Raw genomic sequence first — 24,031 nt, 5'->3', positions numbered from 1 at the left:
CTAAACCCTGAACCCTGAACCCTGAACCCTGAACCCTAAACCCTAAACCCTGAACCCTAAACCCTGAACCCTAAACCCTGAACCCTGAACCCTGAACCCTAAACCCTGAACCCTGAACCCTAACCCTAACCCTGAACCCTAACCCTGAACCCTAAACCCTGAACCCTAAACCCTGAACCCTAAACCCTGAACCCTGAACCCTAACCCTGAACCCTAAACCCTGAACCCTGAACCCTGAACCCTAAACCCTGAACCCTAAACCCTGAACCCTAAACCCTGAACCCTGAACCCTAAACCCTGAACCCTGAACCCTGAACCCTAAACCCTGAACCCTGAACCCTAAACCCTGAACCCTGAACCCTGAACCCTGAACCCTGAACCCTAAACCCTGAACCCTGAACCCTAAACCCTGAACCCTAACCCTGAACCCTGAACCCTAAACCCTGAACCCTAAACCCTAAACCCTGAACCCTGAACCCTGAACCCTGAACCTAAACCCTGAACCCTGAACCCTGAACCCTAAACCCTAAACCCTGAACCCTAAACCCTGAACCCTGAACCCTGAACCCTGAACCCTGAACCCTAAACCCTGAACCCTGAACCCTAAACCCTGAACCCTGAACCCTGAACCCTGAACCCCTAAACCCTGAACCCTGAACCCTGAACCCTAAACCCTGAACCCTGAACCCTGAACCCTAAACCCTAAACCCTGAACCCTAAACCCTAAACCCTGAACCCTAAAACCTGAACCCTAAACCCTGAACCCTGAACCCTGAACCCTAAACCCTGAACCCTGAACCCTGAACCCCTAAACCCTGAACCCTAAACCCTGAACCCTGAACCCTGAACCCCTAAACCCTGAACCCTGAACCCTAAACCCTGAACCCTTAATAAAAATATAACCCTAACCCAAAGCATAAATTTCATAGAACAAAACTATAACTTATAATACAGAACCCTGACCCAAAATATGAGTTCTCCAAAATGCAACTCTAAACCTCAGCATAGCTTATAATTTTATTAATAAGTGCGTTTAAATTATTCCATTCAAATTCATTCTTTCATAACTCCATTTATCATTCGGTTCAGGTGTTACTGAGGAAGGAAATAATTTATTATGATTTCCTTCCAATTCCATTCCATCTCCACCAGTTTCTTATATTATGCATTGTTAATATTTAAATCAACGTTTTCCTTTAGGATCAAATCGATACTTTGGAATAATCTTTCTATATCTATTTCAATATTCGACCGATTGACCCATAAACCATTAACACAAAATTAACAATAAAATACAAAAATGCATAGTATAGTTCAACACATTTACCATTAAGTTATATTAACACGAAATCCAATTCTTATAGTTTGTCAAAATATATTACTTTACTCGTTCCTTTTCATACTCATTTTTTCTTACATATTTAGACTTAATATAAATATTAAAAAGTCCAACTTATCCTTTGCATATTTTAATAATTTATTTCCTAAATATATTTAAAACAATTCTTTAAACTAATAAATCTTATCAAATTATAAAAAATTATAAACAAATATTCAAAATTAAATGCAATATAACACTTAACCCGAATATGGGTTCCACAAACACAACCCTGACCCATAACATAAAAACTTTTTAAAAAATATACAAAAACTGTACAAGAATATTATAAATATACATATATAACTTTATATTTAATTGGTTATATTATTCAATTATTCTTATAAACCCCAAAATTATGGTCAAAAATTACTTCCAAATAGACAGTTTCTTAAATATATCAATCATTGTTACTATTCCTGAAATACTCAATACTCTTCGAATAATATATTAATGATCCATTTTCTTTATTTTTTTACCTTTTCTTTTAAATATTCTTTTTGAGCTCTTTTCCGTAATACAAATAACGAACACTAATATAAAATGTTAAGAAGTGTACGATTTTTTTGTTGACGTTTGCATATATTTAATGAAAATAATTTTTAAATTTCTTATTATTTACCTTAAAAAAAATTCCCAAAAAGATTGTTATTGCACTGAATATTAATAAAGCTAGAATTAATTTTTTTACTATCGACAAGCTTGGTGTATCATCACAAATCTTTTCAGAAATTTGCACACCATTTTCTTCTGTATTTGTCGATGTAAGGAATGTAATTTCGCTACAATCAACGCCATTACTATCACAATAATTTTTAAAATCATTATAATCATTTGATAATGTAGACAATACTTGACAATAGACGTCATCTTTAGTATTAACAGAATCGTTATTAAGTTCATTATATTTTTCAACAAATTGTTTGGCACAATTTAAATATTCTTTATTATTTCTGTTTGCATAAAATTTAGTATACATGTTACATAATAATTTAAATGCATCATAAAATTTAGACATATTTTCAATATTAATGTTCAACAATTTCTTTTTTTTATCTATGATTTCCTTATAATTTTGATAACCTGTATTTTTTGTTAATGAACCACTACAATCTTTACCACCTTGTTTACAACCAGTATAATGCCTATTCTTTTCTATATATTTAGTGTAAAACTCATTTAGATCCTTGATTCCTTCATATGTCTTTTGATTTAGTTTATAACTTAACCATATGATAATGTATTGAACAGTATTGATATTTTTTCCATTTTTCACAAACAATTGCTCAAACAACCATAAACACCCAGCCTTAATTTTATCGAACTCAGTCTCACATTCTGCTTCCTCTGAGTCTTCATTAGAGCAGTAATACTTAATGTTCTCTAAATTATTAATATCACTAGCTGTAGAATTGCTTGAGTCATCGGGTAAATAGTTTCTCAATGTATCAAAATTTTCACACTAAGAAAACATTTAAAAAAGTATAATAAAAATATATGTTAATGAAATTTATAGATTATATAATATCGACAAATACAAGGAAAAACAAATTTTATTAAAAAATGCAGATACCAGGGTTTTATCCATTGCAATTTTATTTTGTTTATAATATGTAGGTTATGTAACATCATATTATTTTATATTTTTTACGCTTAATAAATGACAAAATAATTGAACATAGCATAAAATTGTCTATGGTTAAACATTTTATTATCATTTTTAATATTAATTTAAAGATAATCTGGAACAATATAATAACTTTACGGTATTTGGATAAATTATCGTGTTTTGGGGATGTTTAATACATGTTTTACCATGTGTATAGATACAATTTTACATTAAATGTTATCCTTAATAACACTCATATGAGCATTATTATAAAAATTAAAGCAACAATGTAACGAATTAAAAATACATCTCTTATACACATGCTTTAATATGGAAAATAACCAATACCATATCTTTTGTTTTAATATACTGCAAAAATCGAAACAATTAAGAAACCCATTATTACTATAATCCTTAAAGTATATAAATAGTTATTTTTTTAAATATATTAAATACGTATATACTTGTTTCTAATACTATATACCATGTTTTATTAAAATTATAGTATTTTCAAAATAAATTGCATTTTTCCCTTTTTTAATTGCATATACTTAAATTTATATTGTTTTTATTTAATATATATCCATTCCAATTATAGTTAACATTTTCAATAACTTTATTTTTATTCTTACACACTCCGTTTTATAAATATACTTTATTGGGTATTTTTATAATATTTTTTACGCATAATTTCCACTCTCTAAAACAACAATTAGCACTGAACCAGTATTTATAAGCTTAAATAAGTTTTTATATGTAAATTGTTTTTAAAATAATACTTAGCAAATATTAACATATAAATATATATTAATAATATTTTAAAGTATAATAGAAAACTATGTTTAATTAGGTTGTTATATTGCCTTTAAGAGGAGAGAGATAAGATATATTTTTTTTTTAATAAATATAATTGATAAATATTCGTTAAATTTTATACATTATTCATTTTTATCTTATATATTCTACTGGTATAGTTATCAATATATATATATATTCAAATAATTTATTAAAAATTCTATATTTTATTAATTCTACAATAAAAAAACTCTAATTTATATTATAAAATGATTATTCATTAAACAATGATAATATAATATAGAATAATAAAAATAAATTTAACGTTAATTGAGTCTTTGGCCTTTTCTTCATTGATTCATATTTTTATAATATAAAACCACATATCCCCAATTGAACCATTAACAAATATACAAAAATGATACATTTATAATGTATTATTATGTCTTTTCGATCAAATTCATATTAATATTTAATTATATGATGTTTCCATAATAAAATAATATTTCAATATTAGTTATTAGTATTTTATTTTATTATATTATATATAGAGACATATAATAATAACGGTATTATATCTATCATATTATTTATAATTATTAGAACAAAATATGACATGAAATTTTATTAACATACTTATATTTTTTCAAATAACTACTTATAATATATTTCCAATTTATATATACTTCAAAACTACGAAGTTTAAAAATAAATAGTAATTAATCTAATATTATGCCTTATGATAAATAAATTAACGTATATAATGCAAATTCTATTAATACAAATCTAAAGGAAGTACAAAAATATAATAGTAACTACAATTAAAACTTAAAAAATATTGTATATATAGTGCGAATTTTGTTGCATTACAAAAAATGTTAGATGCATAACATGCCTTTTATAGATAATGTTGTATTGTCGATTTTCGACCAATATTTATTTATGAATATATATTTTATGAATATTTATTATTACAGTTCAATTGATTTAATATAATTTAAATCAAAATAAATATGATACAAGTTATAAGTTTTACTAAATAAAATTTTCATAAAATAAAGAAACATACTATAACATGTATAATTCAATATATCTCTGGTTTATCAAGGCTTATATAATAGGAAATTATGATATTTCATAATACAACTTTATATATAGTCAATATCTATATTAATATATACAATATAGACATTTTATTTTAAACATATAAAATTGACATGAACACACAATTGTATATATTATACTTTATGGGAAATATGTTATGTAACCCCTTTCATATTAATGGCAGTACCCATTTGGGGGATACATATTTTGAACATCATCTTGTGACTAAACATACGGAATGAAACATATATTAAATTAGTGTTCAGATTATAAAAATAAAATGCAATATAATACTTACACCTAACCCGAATATGGGTTCCACATATAAAAACTATATAAAAATTATGCAAAAATTACTTCGAAATAGACAATTTCTTAAAATATATCAACCATTATTACTATTCCTGGAATAATCACTACTCTTCGAATAATATATTAATGATCAGTTTCTTCTTTATTTTTTTAGCTTTTCTCTTAATTTTTGTTTTTGAAATCGTTTCCGAAATCCAAATAACGAATACTAATAAAATGTTAAAAATCGTACGGTTGTTTGTTAATGTTTGCATATATATAATATTTTTTTTAATTCCTTATTATTTACCTTATAAGAAACTCCCAATAAAATTGATGCTGCAACAAATATAATTCCAATTGTAATTAGTATATTTTTTGTTACTGAACTTCGTGGACAAGCTACAAATGGTGACCTATGACTACATTCAAGACTATTATATTTCTCTTTAAATTTATAATAATCACTTGATAAACTAGACAATAGTTGTAAATAAGAACTTCCTTTATTAATATCAAAAGCATTTTTAATTTTTTCACATTTTTCAAAAAATTCTCCAGCACTTTCTAAACATGTCTTGCATTGGTTATTGTTTTCATCAAGTTCACTATACATGTTACATAATGATTTAAGTGCATCATAAAAATTAGATATATCTTTAATATCTATATTCATCGAGCTTATTTGTTTTTTTATAACATCCTTTGTAATCTTATCACCACTTTTAACACCTATATTCTCCTTATAACAACTATTTCTTTCTATATCTTTGGTATAAAACTCGTTTAATGTAGTGGTTCCATTTTGTGCTTTTTGATTTAGTCTATAACTTAACCATAAAATAGCGTATTCAACAAGTTTATCACTATATAAATTCTCATCACTATCTAAATTCTCACTACTAACAATACCATTAAATAAAGATAGCAATGCTATAAACTCAGAGGTAAGTTTTGGGTCATCATTACTACAGTTATCATAAGAGAATAGCATATTTAATAAACTTCCAGAAGTATGTTCTCTCGTTTTTTTCGTATCTTCATCAAAATATTGATCGATCGTATTAATTGCATCACACTACGAATATATTTTACAAATTAAACAAAAAGTGTATTGATATAAATGTTACTATAATTAAAATTAATATAATTTATAGGAATGCAACATACGAATAATATAAGAAAAAAAATATATACCACTTCATCAAACATTATAATGAAATTCTGTTATAATTTGGAGATTATGCGGGGTGATGTTATTTATATATGTTGTATTTACTTAAGCTCTTTATGTAGCAGTTATCTTTCGTTAGACATATTATTCTTAATTCTAACTTCATATAAAATAATAATATATTAGTATTATTAAAATCATATTATACTTATTTTATGACATTTAGCTAAACTATCTTAAATAGAGGGTTGCTTATACACTTTTCCATATGTATATATGATGCATTTTATACAAAAAATACTATTCTTACTAACATTTGGTATAAATTTATTATAAAAATTAATATACTTTTATAATGAATTTAAAAAATATATACATATGCTTTAATATAGAACACAAACGTCATAAAACTTAAATAATGCACAAATATATAAATTTAAGAAAGTTATCATTATTAGAATCCTTGAAGTATATACTTGTTTCTTATAACATATATTATAGTTTTTTCTAAAATAATAGAATTCTCAAATTTAGCTACATGCTCCATTTTCTATGCAAATTATATAAATTTATATTATTTTTATTTAATATAGATAAATTAAAAAATAATTTTAATGCGTTAAATAACTTGATTTTTATTCCTACATATTCCAATTGAGAAGTATTCTCTATTGGGTAATTTTATTATATATTTTCCCATCTTTTCCATTATTTAAAACAACAATTAGTACTGAACCCATACTTATTAATATATTTATAAGATTAAATAAATCTTTGAATGTAGATTGATTTTAAAATAATACATAGTAAATACTAAATATTAACATATAAATAACTATTGATGGAAATTTTAAGTATAATAGAAAACTATGTTTAATTATGTTATTATATTTCACTTTAAGAGGAGAGAGATAAGATATCTTTGCTCTTTTAATATTTAAATTAAGTTGAATATTCTATAAATGTTCTGCACTTTTCATTTTTATCTTATATATTATATTGTTATAGTTATCAATGGATATACATTAAAACAATTCATTAATTTTTCTATATTTTATTAATTCTATGGTAAAATAATGATAATATAATACGCGTTAATATGGAATAATAAAAAGAAATTTAAGGTTGATTGAGTCTTTATCATTTTCTTTATTTATCCGGTTTTTTAAAATATAAAACTGCAAATCCCAAATTGAATATTTAACAAATATATAATATTGATACCTTTATAATATATTATTATGTGTCTTTTCGATAATATTAATGTTCAATTATATTAATTTTTCACAAAAAAAACAATATTTCAATATTAGTTATTAGTATAATATTTTACCAGTTTAAATATATAGGTATATAATAATAACGTTAATTTAGTATACCATATTGTTTATAATTGTTAGAACAAACTATAACATTCAATTTTATTAATATACTTATATTTTATTAACAATTTTAAATGTAATTTATTTATACTTAAAAACTATAAAGTTTAAAAATTAATATTAATTAATCTAATGTTATATCTTTATAGTAAATAAACTAATGTATATATAAGTATCTCTATTATTTGAATTTAAAACCTTAATATAAATATAAAGAAAATGATATTATATATAATTGTTATTTTAAAGGATAATATACATATATCTATAATATAATTTTTTATTAATATGCATATTTTTATTGATTATTAAAAATGTTAGATGTATATGCCTTTTATAGATAACGCCGTATTGTCGATTCTCGATCGATACTTTATGAATATGTATTATTACAGTTCAGTTGGATAACACGATTTAAATAAAAATAAATATGATACAAGTTATAAGTTTTACTAAATAAAATTTTCATAAAATAAAGAAACATATTATTATATCCATAATTCAATATAGTTCTAGGTTATCAAGGCTTATGTAACAGGCAATTATGATATAGATAATATAAATTAATATATGCAATATAGACATTTTATTTTAATCAAATTAAATCCGCATGAACACTAAATTATATATATTATAATTTATGACAAAATATTATACAGCCGCTTTCATATTAATGGCAGCACCCCTTTTTTGGTTGCATATTTAGCTTTTAAGTTTCATCTTGTGATTAAACATACTGAATGGTACATATAATTAAGTGTTCAAGTTATAAAAAATTAAATAAAGATATAATGCATAACCCTAACCCAAATATGGGTTATATAAACACAACCCTGACCCACAACATAAAAACTATATAAAAAATATGCAAAAATTATTTATTTCCCAGTAGACTGTTTCTTAACATATATTAATCATTATTAATCTTCGAATCATATATTAATGATTCATTCTCTTCTTTATATTTTTTAGTTTTTCTCTTAATTTTTGTTTTTGAAATCGTTTCCGAAATCCAAATAACGAATACTAATATAAAACGTTAAGAATCGTATTATTTTTTTGTTAACGTTTGCATATATTTAATGAAAATAATATTTAAATGTAATATTTTTCAATTCCTTATTATTTACCTTATAAGAAATTCCCAAAAAAAATGCTATTGCACCAAATATCGATAAAACTATAAATAATTTGTTTCCTATAGACGAATTTGATGATGCAACTTCAGAAATTTGTTCAATACTTCCTACAAATTTTTCTGCTTTTTCTATCGTTGGGAAGGATGAATTGGGACAATTAACACTATATTTATTTATAAAATTATTATAATCAGTTAATAAAGTAGATAATAGTTGAATATATGAACTCTTTTCAATAATACTAGAATCTGCCTTAAGTTTTTTATATTTTTCAACAAAATTATTGGCATCTGTCAAATATTTATTGCATTTTGGATTTTCTTCATCAAATTCAATATACATCATACATAATGAATAAAATGCATCATATAATTTAGATATATCTTTAATTTTCATATCCTTCATTTTTTTTTTATCTATAAGATCCTTATAATTATTACAACCTTCAATTGTGTTTATAGTATTTTTATACCTACCATCATTCTGTATATATATATCATAAAAAAATTTTAGACTCTCGTTTTCACTAGGTTCAATTAGTTTTAATATTTTACTTAACCATATCATAATGTATTCAACAACATTTATGTTACTTTTTGCAACAGTCTCAAACAATTTAGAATCCTTAAAGAATGCATCAAGCAAATATAAACATCCAGCATTAATTTTTTCGTGATTAGTACTACAATTGTTACTAGTACAATAATTACTAAAAATTCCTTCATTCATATTAAATTGATATTTTCTATCCTTATCCAAATTATTGGAAAACGAGTTACTTGTAGAAATGAGTATTTTACACTAAGAAAATATTTAAAAACAATTAATAAAAACGCGAATTATTAAAAATTTTATTAAAATAAAGTTTAATGATATATATAATACAATGTCATAAAATGTAAAGGGAATTATTATTATTAAAAAATGCATATACCATTTGCTTATTCATTGTGATAGAATTTTATTTTTGATTTGTAAATTGAGAGAATCATGCTGTTTTATATACACTGCCTCCAATATGTGACGTAAATACTTTAACCCTATAAATAACAAATGTCTGTAGTTAAATATATTATATGTTTTCCAATATTTAAATTAATATAGGATAATAAAATAATATTATTACAAAGAAAAGTTACATTTATCATAATTAGCTAAATTACCTTAAAAAGAGGGTTGCTTAATACATTTTAGTTAAATATATATATAATGAATTTTATACAAAAAATGCTATTCATACTAACATTTGGTATAACTTTATTATAAAAATGGATATACTTTTATAAAGAATTTAAAGTATTTTTGAACATAGAAAATGAATATATATATATTTTATGTTTTAATGAATCCTCTTCTAAAACTTAAATAATGTATATATCTAAAAAATAAAATTTTCTATTATTACTATAATCCTTAAAACTATATAAATAGTGATTTTTTAAGATATATTAAATATTTATATACTTTTTTCTTATAATATATACCAATATTTTATTAAAATTATAACATTTATAAAATAAGTTGCATTGTTCCCTTTTTTAATTGCATATACATATATTTAATATTACTTTTAATTAATATATATGGATTCCAATTATATTTTAACATTTTCAATAACTTTATTTTTATTCCTATATAATTAAATTTAGAAATATACCTTATTGAGTGATTTTATAATATATTTTGCACATATTTCTCACGGTTTAAAACGAGAATTAGCGGTGACCCGTATTTATAAGCTTAAATAAGTCTTTGAATGCATATTGTTTTTAAAATATACTTAGTAAATATTAAATATATAACATATAAATAAGTATTGATGCAAATTTTAAAGTATAATAGAAAAATATGTGTATTAGGTTGACATATTGCACTTTGAGGGGAGAGATAAGGGAAGTATGTTTTTTTAAGACAAGGTTGTAGCCATATAAGATTTACTTATTCTACATAGTTTAATTATGTTTTATATTTTCTACTATTAAAATTTTCAATTAATGTATACATTAAAAATAATCATTAAAAATGACTTAGAATTATTTTCTAAATATATAGTTTGCTTTTAAATTTTAATAAATAATATCATACTATATATTTTATAATAATTAACTCAGATTTATAATGAAAAACTATATTTTTAAGTAAACTATAGAATTATTAATATTATTTTGCTTGATAGCATTAATTCTAATATTACCACATTAAAAAATATTAAGTCAAAATTGTAATATTTCATTTGATCTTGCATGTATACAATTTTAGTCTTATTACAAGTTTAATAACATATATAATGAAATTATACCCACGTAGTGTATCAAATTAACATAATATATTTGTTCATATTTAATACGTTTATCTATTGTTATTACTATTATTATTTTTACTTCTATATCACTGTATAGTACAACGAAATAATTAATTCACTCAAGAATAATACTTTAATCCAATTAATATTTTTCCTTGTTTTATTGTTTTAAAGTATAACATTTTAGGACATATATTATTTCTCAATAACAATATATTGTGAATTTGTATATATACAATAACCTAATAAAAATATTATTGGTTTAAATTAATTATTACATACTTTTTCTGTATATTTTGCATTGATATATAATTGTATATATTTCCAAATTTAACATATTTCAATTTTTGGCACTTATACAATATTATATATATATATATATATATATATTAGAACAATCACGCTATTCTATATATAATATTATTTATAATTATTAGAAAATTTATTAGAACAAACTATAATATTAAATTTTATTAATATACTTATGTTTTATTGTTTTAACTATTTTAAATATAATTTATTTATACCTCAAAATATAAAATTTACAAATTATAGTGATTAATTTATTGCTATATATTTATGATAAATAAATTATGACATATAAAGCAATTTCTATTAATACTAATTAATTTTAATACATATGTAAAGGAAATACAAAAAGATAATAGTAACTACAATTACAACTTAAAAAGATATTGTATATATAGTTCAATTTTTTATGTATTACTAAACATGTTAGAAGCATAATAATATTTTATAGACAATGTTATATTCTCGATCGATATTTATGGATCTATATTTTATGATTATTTATTATATATTGGTATATGTTTAATTAATGCTAAAAACACATATCCCAATCCGAATATATATTGTAATGTAGATGAATATTCAAAATGAATAATCTTATAATTCATACCCATCCTCGTATAATGATATTATTACAGTTTGGTTGTATAATATAATTTAAATTAAAGTAATTGTAACACAAATTATAGGCTTTCTAAATAAAATTTTAGTCAAATAACAAAACATATTTTGATATACACAATTTAATATAGTCCCTGATCAAGTTTTATATAGGCAATTATGATATAGCACAATACGACTTCATATATAGCCAATATCTATATTAATGTATACAATATAAATATTTTACTTTAACCATATTAAATCGGCATGAACACTCGATTATATATATTATAATTTATTAAAAAAATGTTATGCAGCCCCTTTCATATTAATGGCTATGTTCCTTTGGGGAGTGCACATATTTGGACTTATTTTCGATATTAGACATACAGGTATAGTATATATATTTAATAACCATTTATAGACAAATAAATATGATCAAATTATAAACAAATTAATAAAAAAATACCCTCAACCAAAAACATAGACTCCATAGAACAAAACTATAATACATAGTACAGAACCATGACCCTGAACCCTGAGTTCTCAAAAACCCAACCATGAACCACTTCATATACATATATATCACTATCTATTATTGACTCAATTAAATAAATGTAATGCATATATGAAATTGTTTATAGTATTATTCTATTAATAAACTTCAAAAAATTAAATTTTGTTTAATTTTACTTTCATTATGTAAAATATAAACATATGTATATAATATAAAATTATATGCATGCAAATAATAAATACTATGATTATAGCAAATGAATCAATATTATTTCAATTATGAATTATTTTCGGAATATTCTTTCACGAAATATATACTATAAATAAGTATAAACGGACAAATTCATATAAATATATAATCAAAATATATTACATTTATTTTAATAATTACATAATAAAATTATAAACTTAAAATACGAGATCGTAAATGTAGAAAAAAACAGTATAATTCATTCGTCTAGAACTATCACGTGTCAAACATTGTAGTTTAAGTGATAATTATAAATAATTATTTTGTTCATTTTTTAGTTTGATATCATTTTAATATAATTATTATATGAAGATTATTTACTTTTTTTATATTTTGAAGGATGATAGCTTAACCCTGTTAAAGCTAATAAAATCACTAAAAGTTCTGGATTTTTTGTAAGAACGTTTTGCAAATTTTTTTGCATCTCCAATGCTTCCTTAGAAAGAAATTTATTGTTATTTGAAGATTTTTCGGTTATTTTATTATATGGATGAGTTAAGGGTACTTTACTATATGAAAGTGATTTTGTTCTTTTATTTTTTTTATTTCTTTTAAATATATTAAAACAATTAAATCCTCAATCATCTGCATCATATTTAGGATTGTTATTCTTTAATTGTGTTTCTCGTGTAGATTCTATATCATTTTTTTCGTTACTTTGGTTTGTTTCTTTAGTACCTATATCACTTGTATATCCTACAACAGATACCTTAGATTGATAATACAAGTAAATAAACATACAATATATATATGTGTTAATATATACGTCACAACATGTAAATAACCACATTATATAATTTTCTATATATTAGTTTATATTTTGTTTTGACAACTTACTTTCTGTTCGGAGCAATGTACTGACACAGACAAAAGGGAATATAAGACGATACAAACTAAACTAAATATCCTTTTATTCATTTTCTTATTAATAAAAAGTGTTTCCTCGAAGAAGTACGCTTTAAATAATATATATGTTTTATATTTTTTCAATTTCTTTTTTATCTATTATTTTTGTAAAATAATAATGCTATTATTTAATATTAAAATATATGTAAGCAAATTATTTTATATTTATGAAACTATGTATTGCTTCTATTTTAAAGCATCACAAATTTATAATACTGCAAGTATATGTTAACAAATTTTAAGATTCTATTTTTAATTTAATATAAATAATAAAAATAAATAATATAATTTATTTTAAATGCATAAAAATATATATAACAATTTGTTCTAAATATATAAAAATGTATATATTTGTTCTAAACATTTTTTGTTTATTTGAACCATTATATTTAATATAACAAAATTATTTTTAATACTTAAAATATAAATAGATTAATGCACTAGTTTACATGGATATGTCATCATATAAATATATAATAACTGCTATCATCAGAGATATAAACGTTCAATTGCTAAAATTTTTATATTTAGTTTTTTTTTCAAATAACAACAAATTTTCGAAAAAATTGCATTATTTTAATTACAAACAAATAATTTTATGTAACAAATTCAACCTAAAATATGTTTTTTCATATTTTTATATAAATAAGGCTTTAGTATAATTTAAAGGTTCATTTAATAATATGTTTGATACTTTATAAAACTTATATTTTTCTATTGTTTATCTACAAGAAAGTTAATATATATTAATTATGATAATAAAATATTAGATATATATATTATAAATCAATATATGCAAACATATGCAAAATAATTAACAACAGTTGTTGTTTGCATCTAAATATTTTCTTGTTTGTTATACTTCTCAAATGTTTAATATTATTTAGTAATATTCTACAATTTATTTATCCCTTTTTTGTAAAAATATTTTCTTTCATAAATTGGTATGTAATAATTTTATTTATAAATATATCTATGAATATACAACATCAAATATATCATTTGTATTAAAATAATATAAAATATTCATATTTTTAAATGTAATTAAAAAAACAACCAATTATAATATTAAACCACAAAAATAATACGTATAGAACCAATATATTTTTATCTCAAATCGAAAAATGAAGTATACTTAATTTTATTAACTTATATTTTCATCATATTCATTTAACAGATGTTAAGACATTTGTATTTAAACAATAAAATATTTTGACTTTTATAAATAATAATTAAAGACAAATAATTATTATAATTCAGTTATAATATAGAATTCAATCATATAGAAAAGTTATTTTATGCTTTACTATAAAACATGAAATAGAATCTTAACCTGACTCCCATTTATGAAAATTAATATATTAATAGACAAATTTACTATTTATTATTCTTTAAATTCGACTTCAAATACATGTTAATTAAATTTATCATACAAATAATCGCTTTTTCTTTTATAAACAAAAAATTAACAAAAAAAATGAATTAATAAATGATAAAGGATCGACTTGCATAGGTTTGTATATATTTGTTAATCCCATTTTCTCATCGTTCTTCCTTACTTCCACTTCTTCTCTTCCAGTTTTTCATATTATGCATCGTAATTATTTAAATTGGTGTCCTCTTCTAGGGCCAAGTCGATTCCAATGTTTGATCAATTTACACATAAACCATTAATCACAAATTAACAATAAAATACAAAAAATACACAGTTCGAAATATTTACCATTAAGTTATATTAACACAAAATGCAATTCTTATAATTTTTCAAAATATATTACATTATTCGTTCATTTTCATTTTTTTTTACATATTTAGACTTAATATAAATATTAAAATCGCCAACTTATCCTATACATATTTTTAATAACTTGTTTATTATATATATTTAAAACAATTCCTTAAACTTATAAATATTATCAAATTATAAAAAATTAAATGCAATATAATACTTAACCTTAACCCACAACGTAAAACAACATAAAAATTATGATCAAAATTACTTCCAAATAGACAGTTTCTTAAAATATATAAATCATTATTAATATTCAAATCATATATTAATGATTCATTTTCTTCTTTATATTTTTTATTTTTTCTCTTAATTTTTGTTTTTGAAATCGTTTCCGAAATCCAAATAACGAATACTAATATAAAATGTTAAGAAGCGTATTATTTTTTTGTTAACGTTTGCATATATATAATGAAAATAATTTTTTAATTCTTTATTATTTACCTTATAAGCAATACCCAAGAAAATTGATACTGAAGCAAATATAAATGCAATTGAAATTAGTGTGTTTTTTATTACTGATCTTCGTGAATATGTTGGGAGGGTTGGAAAATTACTATATTGACAATCTCTACATTCATTTTTAATATTATTGTAATCATTTGATAATGTAGACAATACTTGATAATAGGGACTATCTTCAGTAATATCAGAATCTCCATTAAGCTCTTTATATTTTTCAACAAATTGATTAGCTATTCTTAAATATTCCTCGGAATCTGGATTGGCTGCATTAACTCCATAAAACATATTACATAATAATTTAAATGAATCATAAACTTTAGAAGGATCTTCAAATTTAATATTCAACAAATATTCGTTTGCTTCTATGAACTCCTTAAAATTATTATATCCCGTTTTATCTTTTAATATACTATTACAATCTTTACCACCTTTATTACAATTAGTAAAATTCGTATTACTTTCTATATATTTAGTATAAAAACCATTTATGTTGTTGATGTTATTAACATTCTTTAGGTTTAACATATAATTTAACCATATCATAATATATATAATAAACCCTTTACTCTGTTCTTTACTTAAAAAATTAATATTATTAACAATAATTTCTTCGAATAAAAATAAAAATCCAGCCTTAATTTTATCGAGATCAGTCTCACATTTATTTTCTGAATCTCCATTAGGGCAATAATCCTTAATACTCTCTAAATCATGAAAATCGTGGTTTGTAGATTTTTCTAATTCGTCGGGATAAAATATCCGTAATGTACCAAAAGTTTTACACTAAGAAAATAATTAAAAAAGTATAATAAAAAATATGTTAATGAAACTCTTATAAAATAGAATTTAATGAATTGTATAGGTAGTGTAACATCGAAAAATATTAGGAAAAGCAGATTTTATTAAAAAAATTATATACCAGGCTATGATACATTGCAATTTTATTTTGTTTATAATATGTAGATTATGTAACATCATATTATTTTATATATTTTACGCATAATAAGTGACAAAATAATTGAAGTCCAATATAAAATTGTTTGTGGTTAAATAAATTCCTATCATTTTTAATATTAATTTAAAGATAATATGGAACAATATATACTTTTGTTGACATTTGGTAAATTGCCTTAATTTAAAGTTTGTTTAATACGTATTTGATCATATGTATATATAATACAATTTATGCATAAAATCAATATGACTAATAATGTTCTACATATTTATATTATAAAATTTTAAGGAATTTTATAATGTATTTAAAAAATATATACTTGTATATATGCTTTAATATAGAACATAAGAACGCCCTAAAACTTAAATAATGAACAAATATAAAAATTTAAGAAAGTTATTATTATTATTATCCTTAAAAGGATATAAATAGTTATTTAGTAAGGTAGATTAAATTTTTATATATTTGTTTCTTATAATATATAATATATTCTTTTCTAAAATTATAACATTTACAAAATAACTTGAATTGTTCCATTTTCTATGCAAAATACATAAATGTATATTGTTTTAATGAATATAGATAAATAAAAAAGAAATTTAGTGCGTTAAATAACTTTATGTTTATTACAATATACCTTATTGGGTAATTTTATAATATATTTTTCCATCTTTTCCACTGTTAAAACAGCAATTAACACTAAGCCCATATTTATAAGCTTAAATAAGTTTTTATATGTAGATTGTTTTTAAAATAATACTTAATAAATATTAAACATATATACCTACTGATGATATTTTAAAATATAATATAAAACGATGTTTAATTAGGTTGTTATATTACCCTTTAAGAGGAGAGAGATAAGATATATTTGCAATTTTAATATATAAATTTAGATAAATATCCGTACATGTTCTGTACTGTTCATTTGTTCCCTATATATTCTACTGCTATAGTTATCTATGTATATACATTCAAATAATTTATTAAAAATTTTATATTTTATTAATTCTACGAAAAACAATGATAATATAATATGGAATAATAAAAGGAAATTTAACGTTGATTAAGTCTTTAACACTTTCTCTATTTATATAGCTTTTTAGAATATAAAACTATAAATTCCAAATTAGATCATTAACAAATATATAATGTATTATTATGTCTTTTCGATAAAATTAATATTTAATTATATGAAGGTTTCACAATAAAACAATATTTTAATATTAATTACTAGTATAATATTTTATTATATTATATGTATAAGCATATAATAATAACGCATTATATCTGTAATATTAAACTTTATTAGTATATTTATATTTTATTTTTTAACTATTTTAAAATATAACATATTTATATCTCAAAATATAAAGTTTAAAAATTAATAGTAATTAATATATTATTATATCTTTTATGGGAAATAAATTAATGTAAATAGAACTAATTCTATAATTTGAATTTAAAATATTAACATAAAATGATACTAAATACAATTGAAAAATAAAAGGATATTATACATATTTTTATAATGTAATTTTTATTATTATGCATATTTTTATTGTGTTATATTATATTATTAAAAATATTAGATGCATAAAACATCTTTTATAGATATTGTTGTGCTGTTGAACCTCGATCGATATACCATGCATCTATATTTTATGACTACCTATTACATAATGGTAATATTTTTAATTAATCTTAAAAACCAACGTATTAATATGAATAAATATTGTAATGTAGGCAATTGTTCCAAATGAATCATCATATAATGCTATTAATATAGTTCAGTTGGCGTAATATAATTTAAATTAAAACAAATATGATACAAATAATAAGTTTACTAAATAAAATGTTTTATCAAACAAAGAAACATATTATGTTATGCATTATTCAATATAGTTATGATTAACAAGCTTTATATAATAAATAATTATGATATATCATAATATGAATTAATATATGCAACATAGACATTTTTTTTAATCATATAAAATCGATATGAACACCCAATTATATATATTATAACTTATGAAAAAATGTTATGTGGTCCTTTTCATATTAGATTATGGCCTTTGGGGTTGCATATTTTAACTTTTGAATTTTATTTCCTGATTAAACATATAGGGATGATGCATATATTTAATTAGTGTTCAAATTATAAAAAATCAATACAATATAATACTTAATCCTAACCCGAATATGGGTTCCACAAACATAACATCAACCCTAACCCACAACATAAAAACAATATAAAAACTATGATCAAAATTTATATATTTCCAAATAGACAGTTTCTTAAAATACATCAATCGTCATACTCTGAATAATTTATTAATGATCCAGCTTCTTCTTTATTTTTTTAGTTTTTCTCTTAAATGTTTTTGAGATCGCTTCCGAAATCCAAATAACGAATACTAATATAAAAACAGTAAATGAATTAGTTTTTTGTAAATATTTGCATATATATAATGAAAAACATTTTTAAATTACTTATTATTTACCTTATAAGAAATTCCCAAAAAAACTGCTATTGCACCAAATATCGATAAAACTGGAATTATTTTATTTAATATTGATGAACTTGATAATGTGGTGTTAGAACTCAGAGTTGTCATTGTATTATCTGATTTACCGGTTCCACTCAAGGATTCAACTTTTTTAGTTCGATCAGAACCTTCCACTTCAACTTTGGGGGTTGTTTTTTTCGTTGGTAATGTAGGAAATGTTATTTCTATTTTACTAAAATCTCTGCCTTTTTCAAAATTATTATAATAATTGGACACAACACGTAATACTTTACTGTATGTACTGTTGTCAATATTTTTATCATCATTAAGGAGCATTCTATATTCATCAACAAATTTATTAGCATGTTGTAAACACTCTGTACTTTTATCTTTCGTATAAGTACTATTCATATCACATAATAATTTAAGTAATTCATAAAATTTAGCCATATTACTAATATCAATATTCATATATTCCTTTATTGCATCTATGATTTCCTTATAATTTTTATATATTTGATTCGCAATTATATGCTCAGTGTACTTCTCATAATTTTGCATATAATTAGAATAAAAATCCATTAAACTTGTGATTTCGTTATGTGGTTTTAGGGTTAATATATAACCTAACCATATCAGAATGCATGCAGCTTCATCCTTATAAGTACGAAGACTAAATGAAGAACCATGTGTACCGAACATATCAATAAATAATCCTAAACATCCAGCATTAATTTTATCGGTATCACTTTCACATTGGTTATTAGGACAGTATTTCTTGAGCAGTCCACCTTTAAAATCATATTCTCCAGAACCATTCAATTTATCGGGAAACCCCTTTCTGGAATTGTCAAACTTTTGGCACTGTGAAGTAATTTTAAACAAATTTAATAAAATGTCATTAAAATTAATGTTTTATTAATTAATAGATAATAAAATATCAAAATGTGTAATAAAAAACGTTTTTATTCAAGAAATTGTATGTACCAGTTTACTAATTGCCATATTGGAAATTTATTTTTGAACTATAAAATAAGTACATCATATTAATTTCATATACATTGTATAAAAATAGGGGACGTAAACTTGGATTCTATATATAACAATTATATGTAGTTAAACACATTTTATTTTATGTATTAATTTAAAATTAATGTAAAGTGATAATACAATATAACACCATAGTAAGTTTATATATGATTTATGGAAATTAGCTAAACTGCCTTAAATTAGAGATATTTAATACATTTTGGTCATAAGTATAATATAATTTATCCTTAAATTCATAATTATTAATAATATCCATTATAATTTGAATATAAAAATTTAAGTAATTTTATAATGAGTTTAAAATGTATCCCCTTATATTTATGTCTCAATATAGAAGAATACAAATTTGTTTCTCATGTTTTAATAAATAAATTTATACGCCTGAACCTGTAAGTATGTAAAAATTAATAAATATATTATTACTATAATCCTTAAAAGTTTATAAATAGTAATTTTTTAAATATATTAACATTTATATACTTGTTTCTAATATTACATAACTTTGATTTTTATAATACTTGCAAATTAAATTGTATTACTTAAATCTCTTTGCAAATTACATAAATTTATATTGTAATTAATATAGATAAATTTAAAAAGAATTTTAATGCATTAAATAACCTTATTTTTATTCGTATATACTTCAATTTAGAAGTATTCTTTATTGGGTAATTTTATAATATATTTTGCCATATTTTCCATTCTTTAAAACAAAAATTAGCACTGAACCCGTATTTATAAGCTTAAATACGTCTTTGAATGTAGATTGTTTTTAAAATCATACTTAGTAAATATTAAACATATAAATAACTATTGGTGACGTTTTAAAGTATAATAGAAAACTATATTTAATTAGGTTGTTGTACTGTCCTTTAAGAGGAGAGAGATAAGATATATTTATTTATTATATAAATTTAGATAAATATTCGTTAAATATTCTACATAGTTCATTTTTATCTTATATATTTTATTGTTATATTTATCAATGTATATACAATTAAATAATTTATTAAAAATTCTATATTTTATTAATTCTATGGTAAAATCATGATAATATAATACGCGTTAATATGGAATAATGAAAAGAAATTTAACATTGATTGAGTCTTTATCATTTTCTTTATTTATCCAGTTTTTTAAAATATAAAACTACAAATCCCAAATTGAATCTTTAACAAATATATAACATTGATACCTTTATAATGTATTATTATGTGTCTTTTCGATAATATTAACGTTTAATTATATGAATTTTCCACAAAAAAACAGTATTTCAATATTAGTTATTATTAGAGTAATTTATTATATTTATAGGGGTATAATAATAATGTTATTCTATCTATCATATTATTTATAATTATTATAACAAAATATGAAATTTTATTAATATACTTATATTTTTTTTTAACTATTTTGAAATATAATTTATTTATATCTCAAAACTATAAAGTTTAAAATTAATAGTGATTAATTTAATATTATATTTTTATTGGAAATAAATTAATGTATATAGAACTATTTCTATTATTTGAATTTAATACTTTAGAATAAAATGATACTATATATAACCGAAAATTAAAAGGACTGTATACATATATTTATAATGCAATTTTTTATTAATATGCATATTTTTATTGATTATTAAAAATGTTAGATAAATAAAATGCCTTTTATAGATAACGATGTATTGTCGATTCTCGGTCGATGTTTATGAATATCTATTATCACAGTTCAATTGGCGTAATATAATTTAAATCAAAATAATAGTGACTGATTATAAGCTTTACTAAATAAAATATTTCATCAAATAAAGAAACATATTATGATATGCATAATTCAATATAACCACATATTAACTTTTATATAGGCAATTATGATGTAGCATAATATGAATTAATATATGTAATATAGTTATTTTACTATAATCATATTAAATATATATTAACACTCAATTATATATATTATAACTTATGAACAAATGTTATACAACCCCATTTATATTAACTTATCCCCATTTTGGATTGAATATTTGGGAATCATCTCTTGATTAAACATACGGGATGATACATATATTAAATTAGTGTTTAAGTTATAAAAAATTAAATGCAATGTAATACTTAGCCCTAACCCCAATATGGGTTTCACAACATAAAAACTATATAAAAATTATGCAAAAATTAGTTCGAAATAGACAATTTCTTAAAATATATCAACCATTATTACTATTCCTGGAATAATCACTACTCTTCGAATAATATATTAATGATCAGTTTATTCTTTATTTTTTTAGTTTTTCTCTTAAATGTTGTTTTTGAGATCGTTTCCGAAATCCAAATAACGAATACTAATATAAAATGTTAAGAAGTGTAGGGTTGCTCGTTAATGTTTACATATATATAATATTTTTTTTAATTCCTTATTATTTACCTTATAAGAAACTCCCAATAAAATTGATGCTGCAACAAATATAATTCCAATTGTAATTAGTGTATTTTTTGTTACTGAACTTCGTGGACAAGCTACAAGTGGTGATGAATTATCACATGCCATATTATATAATTGTTCAAAATTTTTATAATCATTCGATAAACTAGACAATAGTTTATAATAAGAACTTCCTTTATTAATATCTAAAGCATTTTTAAGTTTTTCATATTTTTCAAACAAATCTCCAGCATTTTCTAAACATGTCTTGCATTGTTTTTTGTCTGGATCAAATTCACTATACATGTTACATAATGATTTAAATGCATCATAAAAATTAGATATATCTTTAATATCTATATTCATCGATCTAATTTGTTTTTCTATAATATCCTTATTAATCTTACTATCCGTAGATATATTATTCTTATATTGACTATTTGATTCTATATAATCATTATAAAAATAGTCAAACATGATCGTTTCATTTTCTATTTTTTGATGTAGTTTATTAATTAACCATAAAATAGCGTATTCAACAATTTTATCACTTTCTAAATCGTTCTCATCATCCTCAAAATATTTTAGTAATGTTATAAAAGTAGAAATAACTTTTTTGTCATCAGTATCACAGTTTTTATCAGGACAATATGAATCAAAAAAACTCCCATAATAATTTTCTCTCGCGTTGTTCGGATCACCAACAACATAATTATCAGCCGCATTAATTAGTTCACACTACGAATATATTTTACGAATTAAACAAAAAATGTATTAATATAAATGTTACTAAAATTAAAATTAATATAATTTATAGGAATACAACATACGAATAATATAAGAACATGATATATACCAATCCCTTAGACATTATGATGAAATTCTGTTATAATTCGGAGATTATTCGGGGTGATGTTATTTATATATGTTGTATTTACTAAGCTCTTTACATATCAATTATCTTTCGTTAGAAATATTATTCTTAATTTTAACTTCATGTAAAATAATAATACATTAGTATTACTAAAATCATATTATACTTATTTTATGACATTTAGCTAAATTGCCTTAAATAGA

General features: G+C 21.7%; 7 protein-coding genes across 7 annotated transcripts; all 7 read right to left on the bottom strand.

Moving 5' to 3' along the window:
- Window positions 1–1,845: 1,845 nt before the first annotated feature.
- PY17X_1150601 (PIR protein) lies at window positions 1,846–2,966 on the bottom strand (the record flags this gene model as incomplete). The annotated part of the gene is made up of 3 exons (XM_022955792.1): window positions 1,846–1,911; window positions 2,070–2,840; window positions 2,952–2,966. 3 exons carry the CDS (start codon window positions 2,964–2,966, stop codon window positions 1,846–1,848), a joined length of 852 nt encoding a protein of 283 aa, XP_022810755.1.
- A 2,374-nt stretch (window positions 2,967–5,340) lies between these two features.
- On the bottom strand, window positions 5,341–6,389 carry PY17X_1150501 (PIR protein; the record flags this gene model as incomplete). Its single annotated transcript, XM_022955783.1, has 3 exons — window positions 5,341–5,406; window positions 5,488–6,255; window positions 6,375–6,389. The coding sequence occupies 3 exons, from the start codon at window positions 6,387–6,389 to the stop codon at window positions 5,341–5,343; spliced, it is 849 nt and encodes a 282-aa protein (XP_022810754.1).
- Window positions 6,390–8,672: 2,283 nt separating this feature from the next.
- On the bottom strand, window positions 8,673–9,821 carry PY17X_1150400 (PIR protein; the record flags this gene model as incomplete). The annotated part of the gene is made up of 3 exons (XM_022956659.1): window positions 8,673–8,759; window positions 8,864–9,673; window positions 9,807–9,821. 3 exons carry the CDS (start codon window positions 9,819–9,821, stop codon window positions 8,673–8,675), a joined length of 912 nt encoding a protein of 303 aa, XP_022812526.1.
- A 3,608-nt stretch (window positions 9,822–13,429) lies between these two features.
- On the bottom strand, window positions 13,430–13,770 carry PY17X_1150300 (fam-c protein; the record flags this gene model as incomplete). The annotated part of the gene is made up of 2 exons (XM_721447.1): window positions 13,430–13,561; window positions 13,690–13,770. 2 exons carry the CDS (start codon window positions 13,768–13,770, stop codon window positions 13,430–13,432), a joined length of 213 nt encoding a protein of 70 aa, XP_726540.1.
- Window positions 13,771–15,815: 2,045 nt separating this feature from the next.
- PY17X_1150200 (PIR protein) lies at window positions 15,816–16,946 on the bottom strand (the record flags this gene model as incomplete). Its single annotated transcript, XM_022956658.1, has 3 exons — window positions 15,816–15,902; window positions 15,992–16,795; window positions 16,932–16,946. 3 exons carry the CDS (start codon window positions 16,944–16,946, stop codon window positions 15,816–15,818), a joined length of 906 nt encoding a protein of 301 aa, XP_022812525.1.
- Window positions 16,947–19,324: 2,378 nt separating this feature from the next.
- PY17X_1150100 (PIR protein) lies at window positions 19,325–20,485 on the bottom strand (the record flags this gene model as incomplete). The annotated part of the gene is made up of 3 exons (XM_022956657.1): window positions 19,325–19,387; window positions 19,475–20,344; window positions 20,468–20,485. 3 exons carry the CDS (start codon window positions 20,483–20,485, stop codon window positions 19,325–19,327), a joined length of 951 nt encoding a protein of 316 aa, XP_022812524.1.
- Window positions 20,486–22,808: 2,323 nt separating this feature from the next.
- PY17X_1150000 (PIR protein) lies at window positions 22,809–23,825 on the bottom strand (the record flags this gene model as incomplete). The annotated part of the gene is made up of 3 exons (XM_022956656.1): window positions 22,809–22,874; window positions 22,958–23,692; window positions 23,811–23,825. The coding sequence occupies 3 exons, from the start codon at window positions 23,823–23,825 to the stop codon at window positions 22,809–22,811; spliced, it is 816 nt and encodes a 271-aa protein (XP_022812523.1).
- Between the last annotated feature and the right edge of the window lie 206 nt (window positions 23,826–24,031).

Source organism: Plasmodium yoelii (assembly GCF_900002385.2).
Source record: "Plasmodium yoelii strain 17X genome assembly, chromosome: 11".
Lineage (NCBI taxonomy): Eukaryota > Apicomplexa > Aconoidasida > Haemosporida > Plasmodiidae > Plasmodium > Plasmodium yoelii.
Note: the sequence above shows the minus strand (reverse complement) of the source record. Positions and strands in the feature narration are given on the sequence as shown.